General features: G+C 54.0%; 1 protein-coding gene across 1 annotated transcript; it reads left to right on the top strand.

Moving 5' to 3' along the window:
* Positions 1 to 1,183: 1,183 nt before the first annotated feature.
* On the top strand, positions 1,184 to 13,074 carry LAMTOR1 (late endosomal/lysosomal adaptor, MAPK and MTOR activator 1). The gene is made up of 5 exons (XM_063127355.1): positions 1,184 to 1,319; positions 8,931 to 9,076; positions 10,153 to 10,230; positions 10,370 to 10,496; positions 12,151 to 13,074. Exons 1-5 carry the CDS (start codon positions 1,278 to 1,280, stop codon positions 12,241 to 12,243), a joined length of 486 nt encoding a protein of 161 aa, XP_062983425.1. The 5' UTR covers positions 1,184 to 1,277; the 3' UTR covers positions 12,244 to 13,074.
* Positions 13,075 to 16,615: the final 3,541 nt, after the last annotated feature.

Raw genomic sequence — 16,615 nt, 5'->3', positions numbered from 1 at the left:
AAAGCACAACCAGAATAAAAACCACACAGCAAAATTGATATAAAATTAAAATAGTTAAAACAGTACAATTTAAATTTGAGTTAAAATTAGTTGTTAAAATACTGAGAGAATAAAAAGGTCTTCAGCTGGCGACGAAAGGAGTACAGTGTAGGCGCCAGGCGGACCTCTCTGGGGAGCTCATTCCACAACCAGGGTGCCACAGCAGAGAAGGCCCTGCTCCTGGTAGCCACCTGCCTCACTTCCTTTGGCAGGGGCTCATGGAGAAGGGGCCCTGTGGATGACCTTAAGGTCCGGGCAGGTACATATGGGAGGAGGCGTTCCTTCAGATAACCTGGCCCCAAACTGTTTAGGGCTTTTAATGTTAGTACCAGCACTTTGAATCAGGCCCGGACCTGGACTGGCAGCCAGTGAAGTTGTAAAAGGACTGGCGTGATGTGGTCTCATACATGATTTATGTATTTATCATAGAATCACAGAATAGCAGAGTTGGAAGGGGCCTACAAGGCCATCTAGTCCAACCCCCTGCTCAATGCAGGAATCCACCCTAAAGCACCCCTGACAGGTGGTGGCCCAGCTGCCTCTTGAATGTATGTATGTATTTACTTATGTATTGACCAAACAAGGCAGAAACGTCAATATCAAAACAGACGCCTGTGATACAAGGGAATTGCAGGCTCCTTGGGGCAGAGACCTGCCGGCGTTTGCGAGCCTGCAACTCCGCGCGTGACAGGAGTCGCGGCTCTTGGCTTCTCACCTGGGCAGGTGAGAAGCCGAGAGCCGCGACTCGTGTCTCGGCCGGCCATATAGAATTACTCGACGCGGCGCTTGAAAAGCGGCCTCCATTGAGGGGAGGGGGAGAGAGAAATGCGCCAGCTGCACAGAGCATGCGCAGTAGATACCGCCCCGAAGGTCCTCCTGTCGGGTGTGGGGAAGGGGAAGAAACGGAAAATTCCTCTCCCCCCCATTGCGCACGCGCGCGCGCGCCTCGGGGCACGTGACGGACGGGAGCCGCCCTGGCAGTGGGGCGGGCGAACCCCTTTCCTCAAGCTCTTCCCCCTCAGGTTTTGGTCCCGAGGCCTCGAGTCACGTGAGCGCGTCCTGCCCGGAGGTCCCCGGATGTTGTAGCAGGGGCGTCACGTGCCCGGAAGAAGGAGGAGGAGGAGGAGGAGGAGGAGGGAGGAAGAAAGAAGCAGAAGGAACAAGCGGAGCGGCCGGAGGGGGTCGATCGGGGGGCGCCACTGCCGCCGCGCTCCAGCACAGGCCCCGCCGGAGCCGCCATGGGCTGCTGCTACAGCAGCGAGAACGAAGCCTCGGACCAGGTGGAGAGAGCGGCGGGGGCCCGGGGGGCGGGGGAGGCGAAGCGGCGCTGCCTCGTGGGTGGGGGGCGCGGGCCTCCCGTCCGGGGTCCTGCACGGCGTCCCTCTGGCCGCCCAGGGAGAGGCCCCTGCCGTGGCCGCTCAGGGAGAGGCGCCTGCCGTGGCCGCCCAGGGAGAGGCGCCTGCCGTGGCCGCCCAGGGAGAGGCTCTTGCCGTGGCCGCTCAGGGAGAGGCGCCTGCCGTGGCCGCCCAGGGAGAGGCTCTTGCCGTGGCCGCTCAGGGAGAAGCTCTTGCCGTGGCCGCCCAGGGAGAGGCGCCTGCCGTGGCCGCTCAGGGAGAGGCGCCTGCCGTGGCCGCTCAGGGAGAGGCGCCTGCCGTGGCCGCCCAGGGAGAAGCTCTTGCCGTGGCCGCCCAGGGAGAGGCGCCTGCCGTGGCCGCCCAGGGAGAGGCGCCTGCCGTGGCTGCCCAGGAAGAGGTTCCTGCCGTGGCCGCTCAGGGAGAGGCGCCTGCCGTGGCCGCCCAGGGAGAAGCTCTTGCCGTGGCCGCTCAGGGAGAAGCTCTTGCCGTGGCCGCCCAGGGAGAGGCGCCTGCCGTGGCCGCCCAGGGAGAGGGGGTGGGGTGGGGGCTGCGGGCCCCGACCTGCCCAGGTGTGCAGGGATGCGCCAGCCAGCCAGCCAGCCCCCCCCCCATCACCTGGCTCCCTCCGGGCACGTTCTACTACAACTCCCAGCATCCCCGGGTCAGAGGGAAGGCTGGCACGTGAGAGCTGGCTGGTGGGGCAGGGTCCTCTCTTTGCACGGGCAAGCGCGTGGCCGGGGAGGTCGAGAGCGGCTGGGCAGGGCGGGCTGCAGCGGAGAGAGAGAGAAGGGCTGCCTGCTTGGGAAGGGGGCGCGCGGAGAGGCCTGCCGGAGACGCCCCCGCGGGCCTTTCGCAGGCGCCCTCAGAAACACATCAGCGGAGCCCTGGAGGCTGCATCAGGCCAAGGGTCCACCTCGTCCAGCGCTCCGTTCACACAGCGGCCAGGCAGCCAGCGGCCAGGGACCAACAAGGCCGGGCACGGTGCAAGATGTCTGTGCCCACATCTCTCCGCTGCCCCTGGCTCTGCCCTCTTCTCTGGCCTGTCACTTACGACAGCAGCAGCGTGCAGGGCTGTTCCTTGGGAAGAAGTGTTTGTTTACTGTCCTGTTTTATGCCTATGGCTTTATCTGCCTGTTTTATGCCTATGGCTTTATCTTGAGATCCTTGCGGTACAGGGCGGGATGTAAATGTTTTAACCAATAAATAAAATAAATAGAGAGCCCGCAGCAGCGGCTCCCAAGTCCAACCACCTCTCGGTCGGATGCAGCACAGATCAGTGGTGCAAAATGCTTCAAGGACCTGCTGCTACCTGTGTAAGAGCTTGACAAAGCGCCCTGCTCTAGACGGCGGATCCAGGCCCCTTGTTGTGGTAGCCGGCAGTGCCTTTGGGTTGGGTTTGACTTATGGGGCGGTATATAAATGTTATAAATAAATAATAACAATAATAATAAAGGAAGCCCGATTCCAGCTGGACATCAGGAAAAACTTCCTGACTGTTAGAGCAGTACGACAATGGAACCAGTGACCTAGGGAGGTTGTGGGCTCTCCCACACTAGAGGCCTTCAAGAGGCAGCTGGACAACCCTCTGTCAGGGATGCTTTAGGGCGGATTCCTGCATTGAGCAGAGGGTTGGACTCGATGGCCTTGTAGGCCCCTTCCAACTCTGCTATTCTATCATTCTATGAAGACATGAAAAGGAGCGTGGCCTTCTGGGAAATTCCTGAGATCAGGTGAGGACCTCCTGTGGACCATATTTGACATGTCATGTCTCCCCTCAATCTTCTCCCACACCAGAGGCCTTCAAGAGGCAGCTGGACAACCCTCTGTCAGGGATGCTTTAGGGTGGATTCTTGCATCGAGCAGGGGGTTGGACTCGATGGCCTTGTAGGCCCCTTCCAACTCTGCTATTCTATGACTCTATCATGTGACAGATCTTCCCCAGGCCCAGCATTTAGTTGGCTGTGCCCCAAGGAGAGCGGGTTCTGCTGCCTTCCAGCCCCGCCTCTCCTTTGTGGGTAAATCAGTCCAGTCAGGAGGAGCACTTCACCTCCCTGACTTCTTGTTGCAGTATGTTCTTGTTGCCGCACGTCTGGGGCAACAACGGAAGGCTTTCCGTGCAGCCGGTGGCCTGCTGTCACGAGCTGTTGCTGCTATGTTTGGTGTTCCCTTTTTTCTAAAGCACAACTTCCTGAATTCATGCCGGATGAACGTTCTGTAGTGAAATGACTGATCCATTATCACCAGTTCAGATGTGCAGGTCAGGCAAGGAAGGGATCATAGAGGGGTCTGGAAAAACATTTTGCGCTGTGAGGAGGCAGCGCTGGACATTGAGCAACCTTGAGAACCGGTCAACATGTTTTTGCCTGCCTGTCAGTCCAGTGCAAACACGCCGGCAGCCTGAAAGAAAGAAGCACCTCTACAAACCCTCCTTTGCTTGGTCACCTGGAGGCAATCCCACTTGCTGCAGGTGACCAGGTGAGTGGCTGGCTTGTGGGGTGGGGCTCTCTCTCTCTCTCTCTCTCTCTCTCTCCTAATTTTGAAAATGTATAAATTGCCCGTCATACATAGACTGTGCTAACCTAAATTCAGTAAATGGAAATATAACCATGAAACAACTAGCCACTCGAGGGACGTGACGTGTGAAAGAGAGCCCTCCTTGCTTTTGGAAGGGGTTCTGTACAGAGTTTCTCTCTTCAAAGCCCCCTCTGCTTTGACCGTGTGTTTTCTTTGGGTGGGGGCGGAGGAGGAGTGCTGACAATCCCTTGGCCGCGCCTGAGCTACAGCATGGCAGCACACGCACTCACTTGGCCAGCCCCGCTGGATCAGCTGTGCCGGGCTGTCAGCCTCCTCCCTTTGCATCCCTGCTGCTGCTGCTGCTATTCCTGGTGGCAACCATCTCTGCCGTCTCAAATAGCACCTGGGAAACTGGCCTCAGAACCTGTGGAAAGTTGTCCGCTTAAGGCGAGTGGCTTGCATGTCGTGGGACCATCTGAGCGTTGGAAGCAGCCTTTCAAATAAATATTGAAGTTGGCGGCTTTCCAGCAAGTCAGGAGACTTCTTCCGTCAGTTTACCTGTGCCTGCTGAACTTACTGTGGCGATGGGAGTCCCCGATTATGTCACACACACACACACACCCCTCCTGGAACCGCCTGGCTTGTCCTCTGCCACACTTGGCACCGCCAGGCCCTTGCCGTATAGAGCTCTCCACGCTCTTGCGCGTGCCATATGGGCTGCCTAAAAGGGAGAAGGGCCGCCCAGCCCCCAAGTGACAGAGGACCCTCTGCCGGTGTGCCCTATGGCAACTTCTTTACTTGGACCGTCTGTCGGACTTGATGTAAGGTGAAATTCTTTTGGTGAAATCACAGATAACCAAACCGCTCTTTAGGTACCTTTTCCAGGGGTTTGGTGTAGAAAGTATGCAGGCTTTGAGTTCTGATGGAAAAGAATTGATCCATGAAAAGCATTGCTTTGTCTGGCTTTTGTCAGTTTATGGCAAATGTATTCTATGGTTCAACTTCTTGACCTTGGGCAAGAGGGAGAGTAAAACGTCACACAAACTGTTCTGACAAATTTCTAGGCCGCCCTTTACTCACCAAGGTGGGCTCCAAGGTAGCGCATAAGGATAAAATAACACAGCAATGATACAATAAACTTCTGGTTGTAGCTTACAGCTTACTGGATTTTTCAGTGTGGGAATCCTTGCATGAAAGGACTGAAAGCGCTCTGGTTCAGACTTGGGCGGCTAGAAGTGAGGAGACCTTTTCTCTCCTGGCTCATGGAGCACTAAAGAACTGTAAACAGGGACCCAAATATTAGGCCTTGTTTGAATGCAGCAGGGAAACCCTCCCCCCCTCGGACGTTGTGCTTAGAGATGTGAAGGGCTGGAAAAATTTGGGGCAACCCTTCCCCTCCCCTGTGTACCATTTATGTTTCCCCCCATAAAAACTGAACAGCTCTGGATTATGAAATGTTTTCTTTTAGAATTTAAGAGCAAGTATTTATGTATTGTTACCCAGCTTTTACTCTGCTGGAAATGATTTCTAAAAACTATGTAATAACACTTTTGTAGAAAGACTAGAGATGTAAAACGTCAGGAAATAATGAAGCCGTGGGGGAAATGTATTTTTAGTCTTCTCTGTAAGATTCCCAGCAAAGTTATTTCTTTCATTTCCTTATTAAAATTATAGATCTGCAGTATATTTTTCCGATAGACATTTATGCTGAGTACCCCAACATGTGAGTAGCGTCACCATTGTGCATTCCTGACAGTAAATATACATTGGCAATTTGGGTTTTGTGCAATAGAGTCCTGTGTTTCTGATGAAGTAGTATTCATTTAATGTAGTTTGAATCTATTCAGACAACAATTACAAATTTACTAACAGTTTACCTTTAAAAGTTTTAAAATATAATGATAATTTGATGAGCGAACTAAGTCATACATAAAATAACTTTAGGCACAGAGAGGCTGCTTTTATGTTCCTAAAGCAGCCCTCCCCAACCTGGTGCCCTCTAGATGTTTTGGACTACAGTGCCCAGTATTCCTGACCATTGGCCATGCTGCCTGACACTGATGGGAGCTGAAGTCCAAAATATTTGGAGGGTACCAGGTCAGGGAAAGCTGCTTTAAAGCAGCAAAGTGTCCTTAGTTCTGCAAAGCATGCTAAAAAAATAAGTATTGCTTATTTCTCAATTTCCCCAAAATTTCTGTGCTTTTTTTTTTTTTTTTTTTTTTAAGGAAAAAAACTCCCCTCTCCCCCATGGCCTCAACATTTCAGGAAATTTTACATCACTAGTCATGTTTGGACTGCTTCTGGCTGTGTTTGAGCAATGGAAGTCCTGAGCGCTGTTTTTAGTGGAAAAGTGGGATATAAATTTAATAAAACAAGGCGGCCTTGGATGGCTTTAAAAAGGGGTTGGATAAATTCCTGGAGGCGAAAGCTATCAGTGGCTACTAGCCCTGATGGCTGTGTGCTACCTCCAGTATTCGAGGCAGTAAGCCTGTGTGCACCAGTTGCTGGGGAACATGGGTGGGAGGGTGCTGTTGCACCATGTCCTGCTTGTTTGGCCACTGTGAACAGAATGCTGGACTAGATGGACCCTTGGTCTGATCCAGCCTCAGGGCTCTTCTGATGTTCTTAAGCAGTGCTTGTGCATTGCGAGGCATATTCTGGGATGGTGCTGCCCAGGCTGGTGGTTGCACTCAAGTGATTCCTTTTTCGGCCTTGGCATAGAATCATGGAATCGCAGAGTTGGAAGGCGCCTACAAGGCCATCGAGTCCAACCCCCTGCTCAATGCAGGAATCCACCCTACAGCATCCCTGACAGATTGGACGACTAAGTCTCATAGTGCTGCCCCGGGGCCTCTCAGGGTGTGCTGGCCGCAGCCCTCCTCCCTGGGGCACCGTGTTGACACCAGGAGTTTTGATGGCGCTCTGATCGGGTGTCAACTTGGGAACAGACAGCCTGCCGCTGGGAAGTGGACTGGCTTCTCCATTTATGCCAAGGCGGGGTGTGTGTGATGCCTGCTGGGGGCAAATGAGCCATGTGTGTGTGTGTGTGTGTGTGTGTGTACCTGAAGTGAGAACTTGGCTCACTCCTGTGACTCCTGCTAGCCCGGTGGAGCCCCGCCCCCTCTCTGGCAGTCCATCCCTGCCAGGGAGGGGGCGGGGCTCCTGCGGGCACCTTCAGCATTCATTTGCTGGGGTGCCTGCCAGTCCTTGCGTGCAGCAGCAGGCCAAGCAGATGGGAGTGCCTGGATTTGGGGTGGGTGGGTGGGAGGGAGGGAGACACCATGGAAGGTAGATTAACTAGCAAGGGCGTGGTCTCTGTGTGTGCATGCGTGTGCAATGTTCAAAGTATGTGGAAAAAACTGCCCACTGTAGCACCCATTTTCCCATGTCAAACTTCTACACCCCCTGAAGGCTACTTCTGTGCCTTTCCTGCAAATAATTGAAAACCTGGGGTGGGGATCTAATACAGCCTTATAAGTCTGTATCTGTCCATCCCTGACAGATGGAAAACCGTCTGTCAGGGATGCTTTAGGGTGGATTCCTGCACTGAGCAGGGGGTTGGACTCGATGGCCTTGTGGGCCCCTTCCAACTCCGCTATTCTATGATTCTATGATCCTAAGTGAGTCCTGAAGACATTATTAGATGGTGTCTCCATTTTGCTCACAGAGGAGGGAGGGAAGAGTCTGGAGCAACAGGCCAGCAGCCCCTTGGCAGGCCAGGGAGAAGATTCCTGCCTTCGACCGAGTGGGCTAGTGTAGGAGAGACCCGCCGCTGACGTTTGCCCTTCCCTTTGCTCCACAGCCAGCACAGACCCGTGAAGGAGAAGGCCGCCCATGACGGGGTCCCGATGGCTCTAAATTGCAGCCTCCCGAGTAGGGAGCAACTGCTGGGCGGATGGCAGCAGTCACGACCTACTTGGGGGCTTCCGGGGAGCAGAGTGCAGGCCTCGGTGGGCCAATCCAGCAGGGCTCTGAGGGCCTCGGGGCTGAGACACCTGCCCCTCCGCTTCCAAGCTGCTCGTGCATGGGCAGCGATGGCCTTGTCGCCTACGGCTGCCAGGCCGCTTGTGAAACACTGGGCTAGCATATGCCTGGCCATGATGGTGCAGATGGGAAAGTGCATGTTGGCCGAGGGCAGGCTCTGCGCATGAGTCTCCCCCCCCCCCCCCCCCCGGGGGAATGACGAAGGAGACCATGTGCGTTGAGCCCTGTCTCGTGGGGGAAGTGTTCTCCGCCTGAGATGGGGTCTCGGTTAACTGAAAGACCGTGTTTCCCCATACGAGCCTGCCTGTCCCCAGAGATCTTCCGGGGAAGCCCTTCTCTCGGTCCCACCACCATCACTGGCATGCCTGGTGGGAACACGGGACGGGGCCTTCTCGGTGGCTGCTCCATGGCTCTGGAACACCCTTCCCAAGGAAGCTAAACTGGCTCCCTCCCTGGTGCAGGTGGAAACTTCTCTGTTTCGGCAGGCCTTTAGAGAGTACGCTGGAGTCTGGACCTCTGTCGATGCGCTGTTTATATATTGGATTTTTGTTTAATTATTCATATTTTGAAGGCTTTATATATTTAAATATTGTACCGTGTTTAATCAACTTTTTAATTTTTGTATATCTCTTATTCGTTTTTAACTGTATGTTTTAATTTGTAAAGCCTTATAAATAAATAGAATAATAAATAAATAATATTTATTTATAATAATGATGATAATAATAATTGCACCACTCTGTCATGCATCGCGATGGGCCCTGCGTGACCCCCCTCCCCAGTCTACGGATCGGGATGGTGCTGGCCAGCCTTCACTGCCCTCCTTCGCTCCTCTGCAAGTGTGTGTGGAACTGGCCGTGAGAGAGCGCTGCAGGCGCCCCGCTCCTTTGCTCTCCGGGGGTCTGGGCCCGGCATTTGAGGCACCTGCTTGAGCCTGGTGCCCCACTGCTCTGGTGCGTCTCCTGCAAACCCCCCAACCTGATTTTTCTTTCTTCCTTTCTTTCTTTCCTTCCCTCCTTCTTGCTCTCCTGCCTCCAGGGGGAGGAGTCGAAGCCCCTGCTGCCGCCGGCCTCCAGCCCACCCAACAAGTCCTTAAATGGCACAGAGCCCAACTGCTACATCCTGCCTTCAGCCCGGACGGATGAGCAGGAGCTGCTGTCCTCCATCCTCGCCAAGACAGCCATGTGAGTGTTGTTGTTTTTTGCCTTGCACGAAGAGAAAAGGGGCACGTGGGACGTGGTGCCCCAACCACAGGGCACGCTGTGCCTGTCAAGCTTTCTTTTGTGGGCCCATGAGAGTTAGAGGGAGCCTCTGAGCTTAGTGGCAGTCTACCTCTACAGGTCGGTTGCTGGAGGGCAAACCGTGGGAAAGGACTGTGGCATGGGGTGTGCTGCATTGAGCTTCCCAAGGGGCATCTGGTTGGCCACGGTAGGGAACGGGGTGGGTGGGGGCTGGAGTAGACGGGCCCTGCATCTCCCCTGGAAGGACTGCTTGTGGGTTCCTACGAACGCCTCCAAGGAAGGAGTTGACTCTGCAGTGCCCTAGACAGCTGCCGTCAGTGGCTCTTTCAGGATGGCCGTTTCTCCCAAAGCTGTGTGTATTCTGCCCTCGGATGTTCGCACACTTGGAATCCTGTGTCCACGGAAGTTCAGTCCTTGAACAGATGGGCTGTAGTGCCTGTGCCTGCTTGGATGCTGGCACGGCCCACCGGCAGGACTTCAGCCGCCGCCAACGTGGGCCTGGCGCGGAGCATTCTTGCAGCAGCAGCCTCCTGCCCCGTTGCAAGACACTTTGCTGTCCTTCTGCCCTGCCCCTGTGAACTCCTCGGAGTGCCTGTGCAGTTGGGTAACTTGGCCCCACGGCTCCTGGTTCTGTTTGGGCCAACCCTCAACGCTGCCCACGTACTGAGGGCCTTCCTCATGCTGAGTTCATGTGGCTTTGGGGTACCATCCCTCTGACCACTGTCAGACTGTGGTTCAGAACAACAACGTGGGGGCAGGGGATGAGACCCCCAGCCTTCCGGAATTTAAGAAAGCCATAAAGACTGCTCTCTTCCGGCAGGCCTACCCGCTTGAATTTTAAATTTGCCTTTTAATAATGTGCTGCTTTTAATAATGTATGAGTTTTAAATGTTTTAATTAGTTATATGATGTTTGCATTTGTGTTGTACCCTGCCTCGATCCAGACAGAGGTGGGTAACTTCAACTTCTCCTCCTCCTCCTCCTCCTCCTCCTCCTCCTCATTATTATTATCCTTGCAGCAACATCATCGACGTTTCAGCCGCAGATCAGCAACAGATGGAGCAACACGAATACATGGACCGAGCCAGGCAGTACAGGTAGGCCGGGCTGCATTGCAGGCCCAGGGGAGTTGCGTGTGGGCGGCGCGTTTCCCTAGGTGGGGAAGAGCCCTTCCCTTGCTGCTGCTGCTGCTGCTGCTGCTGGGGCCTGCCCCTCACCCTCTTGCCTCCCCTCCAGTACCAGGCTGGCCATGTTGAGCAGCAATCTGATGCACTGGAAGAAGTTGCCGCCCCTTCCGTCGCTGACCAACCAGCCGCATCAAGTGCTTGCCAGTGACCCTGTGCCCTTCGCAGACCTGCAGCAGGTTGGTGTGCGGGCAGGCCGAGGTCGAGGGGCGGCGGGGCTCCTCCCCAGCACTGTTCAGAAGCAGCCCGGCAGGGTTGCCTCTGCTCACGGTGTGTCTGTTGCTCAGTGGGAGCCAATGGAATCAGCAGCCAACGCGCCCGTGCGCCGTGGGCGTGCTGCATCCCCCCTTCCGTGCCAGTCACGAGTTCAGATCCCCTTTAAAGGGAGTCTGCCAGACTCATCTCAGCGATGAGTTCAGAGGTGAGGCTCAAGCCCTGTTGCTGCCTCTCAGTGCCAGGAGGCCTGATTGTGGGATTCCGGACTGGATGGACTGCTCCAGCATTGGGCGGGGGGGTGTTCGTTCAGACCCCGGAGTGGTGTCTGTCCCATGTGCTAGCTGCCCGCAGTGGTCGGTGGTCAGCTCTGACCTCTGTCACTTCCTCTCTTCTTGGTTCTGTCTGTCTGTGCACAGTTCGAGGGGGTGGGTGGATTCAGCCCCTGGAAAAAGCCAGGAGCGGAGGCGGAGGGGGCACAGCCTGTGCTGGGAGGCGGCGGCGGACGCCGTTTGGCCCCTAAGCCACGTTTTGAGGAACAGCCGTCCTTACTGAAGACACAGCGTAGTTGATGTTGGCCGAAGAGATGGTGGGGGGCTTCTGTGGCATTTCTTGTCTTCTGTCAGTCAAGTTGTACTGCTTTTAAAGGAGGGGCGCATATTTCCGGAAATAAGGTGGCATAAGCCAACAGTGTGATGTGGCTGCAAAAAAAGCAAATGCTATTTTGGGCTGCATTCATAGAAGATTCCTGCATTGAGCAGGGGGTTGGACTCGATGGCCTTGTAGGCCCCTTCCAATTCTCCTATTCTATGATTCTATGAGTATAGCTTCCAAATCACGCAAGATACTGGTTCCCCTCTATTCAGCCCTGGTTAGGCCTCATCTAGAGTATTGCGTCCAGTTCTGGGCTCCACACTTCAAGAAGGACGTGGACAAGCTGGAGCGTGTCCAGAGGAGGGCAACCAGGGTGATCAGGGGTCTGGAAACAAAGCCATATGAAGAGAGACTGAAAGAACTGGGCATGTTTAGCCTGGAGAAGAGAAGATGGAGGGGAGACATGAGAGCACTCTTCAAATACTTGAAAGGTTGTCCCACAGAGGAGGGCCAGGATCTCTTCTCAATCCTCCCAGAGTGCAGGGCACGGAATAACGGGCTCAAGTTAAAGGAAGCCAGATTCCAGCTGGACATCAGGAAAAACTTCCTGACTGTTAGAGCAGTACGACAATGGAACCAGTTACCTAGGGAGGTTGTGGGCTCTCCCACCCTAGAGGCCTTCAAGAGACAGCTAGACAACCCTCTGTCAGGGATGCTTTAGGGTGGATTCCTGCATTGAGCAGGGGGTTGGACTGGATGGCCTCGTAGGCCCCTTCCAACTCTGCTCTTCCATGATTCTACGTGGGGGTGGGCGTTCTTGAAGCCCCTCCCCCTGGCTTCTTGCCTTGCGGTGTCGTCCCCCCATTCGTCCAGTGCTCAAGGTGGTTCTGGAGCCACTTGGCCCGTGGAGGTGGCGGACATTATTATTATTATTATTATTATTATTATTATTATTATTATTATTATTATTATTGCGGTGTCCCCCACTTCACCCCCTCTTCTCTCTCTCCCCTCCCCCCCCCCCAGGTCTCCCGGATAGCTGCATATGCCTACAGTGCCCTCTCCCAGATCCGAGTGGATGCAAAAGAAGAACTGGTTGTACAGTTTGGGATCCCGTGATGCCAATTCTCACTCATTTACTTTCGTTCCCTCCCGCCCTCCGCCCCCCTTCACTTTTATTTCTTTTCTTTCCACCATGGGCTTTTGTCACTGCAGTGGAACCTTGTACAGATAAGACACGGAACTTCCGGCTCCTTGCCGCAGAGATTGTAACCAGTGAAGAGCCGGCTGTGGCCGAGGAGGCTGATCTGATCCACATGTCCTTCTCCTCCCCCTGGTGCGGGATGCATGTTTGGGCCAGCCGGAACATGCAGGGGCGATGGAGGGGGTGCCCTCGAATGTGGTGCTTGATTAGCTTGCCTCCTGAGAAGCGTGAGTCTCGCACCACGATGACCCCCGACGGGAAGCCTGGGGCAGCGGGCCACAGCCTGGGTGGGCAGCTGACACGATTGACCACCTACCCGAGAAGGCTCCGAATCCTGACTTCCTGGCTGGGGGGAGGGGGAGGGGGATGAGTTGCAACGTAGGCGACGGCCTGTCACTTCTCGCCTTCTTTCCCGAAATGGTTTCCCCCTCCGCTGTCCTTGTGTTCGGGGCTTTTGGGAGGAGCGCCGGTGGGAGCTTCTTTTTAAGGAAAAAACCAGCAGCACAACAGCAGCCGAGGAACTTCGTGGCCAAGCGCTCTTCCTGGTGTGTAACCCTCCACCCCAGCCTTCCTCAACCTGGGGCGCTCCAGATGTGTTGGACTACAACTCCCAGAATGCCCCAGCAACACATCTGGAGCGCCCCAGGTTGAGGAAGGCTGCTCCACCCTGTTTTGCATAGCTGAACCATATTTTGTTTTAATTTTGTTTTTGCTAAAGTAGATAAAATATAAATACATTCATCCAAGCGAAAGGCTCTTCTTGTTTCAGACAGTGGTGAGGGAAGGGCGGGAGGAAGCGTCCCTTTGGGATGGGTGGTGGGGTGGGGGTGACAGCCCCACCCTCAGGATGCCGGCACCCTTTAGGCCGTGCCAGCCCCATGGGAGGCTCCTGGCCCGCACTCCCTGCTCTAGCAAACAGCATCTCCCCCAAACTAACTGGCTCTTTGCTCTTCAGGGGCAGAATTGACCCATCTCACACACTTTGGCTGGTCTCAGTAGCCCAAGCCAAAACTTCATGACCAGGCCTTTGCCCTTCCCATGGAATCCTTTGCATTTAAGCAGACGACTCCCCTGTTAAAACAGCTCCACTGGCTTCCAGTCTGTTTCCGGGCACAATTCAAAGTGCTGGTTATGATGTATAACGCCCTATACGGCTCAGGTCCAGGTTACCTGAAAGACCGTCTTCTCCCTTATGAGCCTGCCCGTGCTTTAAGATCTTCTGGAGAAGCCCTTCTTTCAGTCCCACCATCTTCACAGGCACGCTTGGTGCGAACATGGGAGAGGGCCTTCTCGGTGGCTGCTCCGGTGTTCTGGAACTCTCTTCCCAGGGAAGCTAGCCTGGCTCTCTCCTTGATGGGCTTTCGGAAGCAGGCTAAAACTTTTTTGTTCTGGCAGGCCTTTGGAGAATAATCTGGCCCTCCATCTATGTTAACGTCTTATAATTTTCTTGTGTATTTTAAACTTTTTTTTTTTACATTTCTTTTCCTAGGTTTTAAAATGTATGTTTTAAACATTGTAAGACCGCCTTGAGGCCCCAGCATTGGGCAAAAGGCGGGATACAAATAAATATAATAATAATATACCCAGAAGTAAGTCACTGGGGCTTCCTCCCAGGCAAGGGTGCTGAATGGAGTCCCACAAGGCAAGTGCCATGTTTTTGCCATGAGGTTCTGTGATGATGAGTGGTCAGGGACAGCCCCTTGATGAAGCTAAGCGGGTCTAGGCCTGGTCAGTTTCTGGAAGGGTGACTAATTGGGAACCCCATGTACATTGATTCCTGCATTGAGCAGGGGGTTGGACTCGATAGCCTTGTAGGCCCCTTCCAACTCTATGATTCGATGTTCTCCAGCTGTGGCTTGTTTTGGGAGGGGCCATCCAGCCGGCAACTGCCCCATGGTGGTGGTGGGGAGAGATCACGAGAAAGCTTTCCTGCGCAATCTTCATGGAAAAGTGCGGGAGCTGAGTGAGGAAGCTGCCGGAGGAGCAGTACTGTTCTCTTTGGGAGCAGCTCTCTAACTGGAGATGGTGTGTGGGTGGGACCGAGGAGGCCCTCCTGCGTGCCAGCTGGGCGCTCTGTCACCAAGCTAGGGTGCCGTTTCCCCAGGCTCTGCAGCTCCTGGGAACTTCCTGCTGATGGATGGAGGCACCTAGCAGGGGGGCTGTTCTGGGCTCCCCCTTCACTACTGCTGCCTCTTGGGACAGGTCCGGCAGCTGCATCTCCTGTGCTCACAGGGTGGCATCAGGAAGCCCCACCGCTAACTGGGGTAGAAAATCCTCCCCTTGGCTAGAGCATCTGAAATGAACAACCCCCACTCCCACCCCAAATAAGTAGAAGTGCAAGTTAACTGCTACCAGAGTAAACTGGTAGCTGCCTTAATAGAAGTATAGCTTCCAAATCGTGCGAGGTACTGGTTCCTCTCTATTCGGCCCTGGTTAGGCCTCATCTAGAGTATTGCGTCCAGTTCTGGGCTCCACAATTCAAGAAGGACACAGACAAGCTGGAGCGTGTTCAGAGGAGGGCAACCAGGATGATCAGGGGTCTGGAAACAAAGCCCTGTGAAGAGAGACTGAAAGAACTGGGCCTGTTTAGCCTGGAGAAGAGAAGACGGAGGGGAGACATGAGAGCACTCTTCAAATACTTCAAAGGTTGTCACACAGAGGAGGGCCAGGATCTCTTCTTAATCCTCCCAGAGTGCAGGACACGGAATAGCGGGCTCAAGTTAAAGGAAGCCAGATTCCGGCTGGACGTCAGGAAGAACTTCCTGTTAGAGCAGTGTGACAGTGGAATCGGTTCCCTAGGGAGGTGGTGGGCTCTCCCACACTAGAGGCCTTCAAGAGGCAGCTGGACAACCATCTGTCAGGGATGCTTTAGGGTGGATTCCTGCACTGAGCAGGGGGTTGGACTTGATGGCCTTAGAAGCCCCCTCTAACTCTACTATTCAACGATTCTAAAGAGTGCCCGGTAGCACTCTTCAAATCCCCCAAAGGGCTGCTTCCTGGAAGAGGAGGAAAGCTTGTTTCCTGCTGCCCAGGAGGACAGGCCTGGATCCCATGGGCTTACGTGACCGGAGGAGAGACCACAGTTCAACCTTATATCTTTTTTTGGTGGTAAGATCTCTTGGGCCATGGAAGCCATGATCTGGGAGGGGTGTGTGTGTGTGTGAGTCTTCAAACAAAGGCTGAGCAGCCATGTGTTGTGTGTGCGTGCGCATGCACCCTTGCTCTGGGTTTCCTGCAGTGAGCAGGCAATGGGGTATGTCCAGAGTACAACTCCCATCAGCCCCAGCCACACAAATACAGAATCCCTTCTCCGTCTGCAAAACGTCTGGAGGGGGTGTCTTTGCTCAGTTGCAAGGCCGCCTCCGTCGCCCAGGATTCCACAGCACATGCCAATTTCCTGTTTTGCTCAAATGTAGAAGATGGCCGAAGGAGAGAGAAGGATGGAGAGAGAGGAGGATGCGGCAGCAACGTGGTGCTTCATGATGATGATGATTTGTATCCCGCCTTTTGCCCAACGCTGGGCCTCAAGGCGGCCTTACAAAGTTTAAAATATACATGGGGGTGGGGGGGAACAAAACCATAAACATTTAAAATACGCAGCTTTTAAAGCTCAGCTAAAAACTTTTCTTTTTCCTAAAGCTTTTAAAACTTGATTTTGTTCTGACTTTATACTGTTAGTTTTACCCTACCCAGTGCCTGTTTACCCTACCCTGTGCCTGTTTGCATTCTCTTCCCCTCCTTATTGTGTTATTATGATTTTGTTAGAATGTAAGCCTAATATGCGGCAGGGTCTTGCTATTTACTGTTTTACTCTGTACAGCACCATGTACATTGATGGTGCTATATAAATAAATAAATAAATAAATAATAATAATAATAACACAACAAAATTATAAGACATTAACATAGATGGTGGGCCGGATTACTCTCCAAAGGCCTGCTGGAACAAAAAAGTTTTAGCCTGCTTCTGAAAGCCCATCAAGGAGAGAGCCAGGCTAGCTTCCCCGGGAAGAGAGTTCCAGAACACCGGAGCAGCCACCGAGAAGGCCCTCTTCTCCCATGTTCCCACCAGGCGTGCCTGTGAAGAAGGTGGGACTGAAAGAAGGGCTTCTCCAGAAGACCGCAAAGCACGGGCCGGCTCATAAGGGAGAAAACGGTCTTTCAAATAACCTGGACTCGAACCATATAGGGTTATAATATAAAACCATACATTGATGCGGCCACCCAGAGGGCATCTCTCCCTCCATCCCCACTGACCCACAGACCCCCAACCAGTTCTGCATCTTT

This window comes from Elgaria multicarinata, chromosome 5, assembly GCF_023053635.1.
Source record: "Elgaria multicarinata webbii isolate HBS135686 ecotype San Diego chromosome 5, rElgMul1.1.pri, whole genome shotgun sequence".
NCBI classification, from domain to species: domain Eukaryota; kingdom Metazoa; phylum Chordata; class Lepidosauria; order Squamata; family Anguidae; genus Elgaria; species Elgaria multicarinata.
Note: the sequence above shows the minus strand (reverse complement) of the source record. Positions and strands in the feature narration are given on the sequence as shown.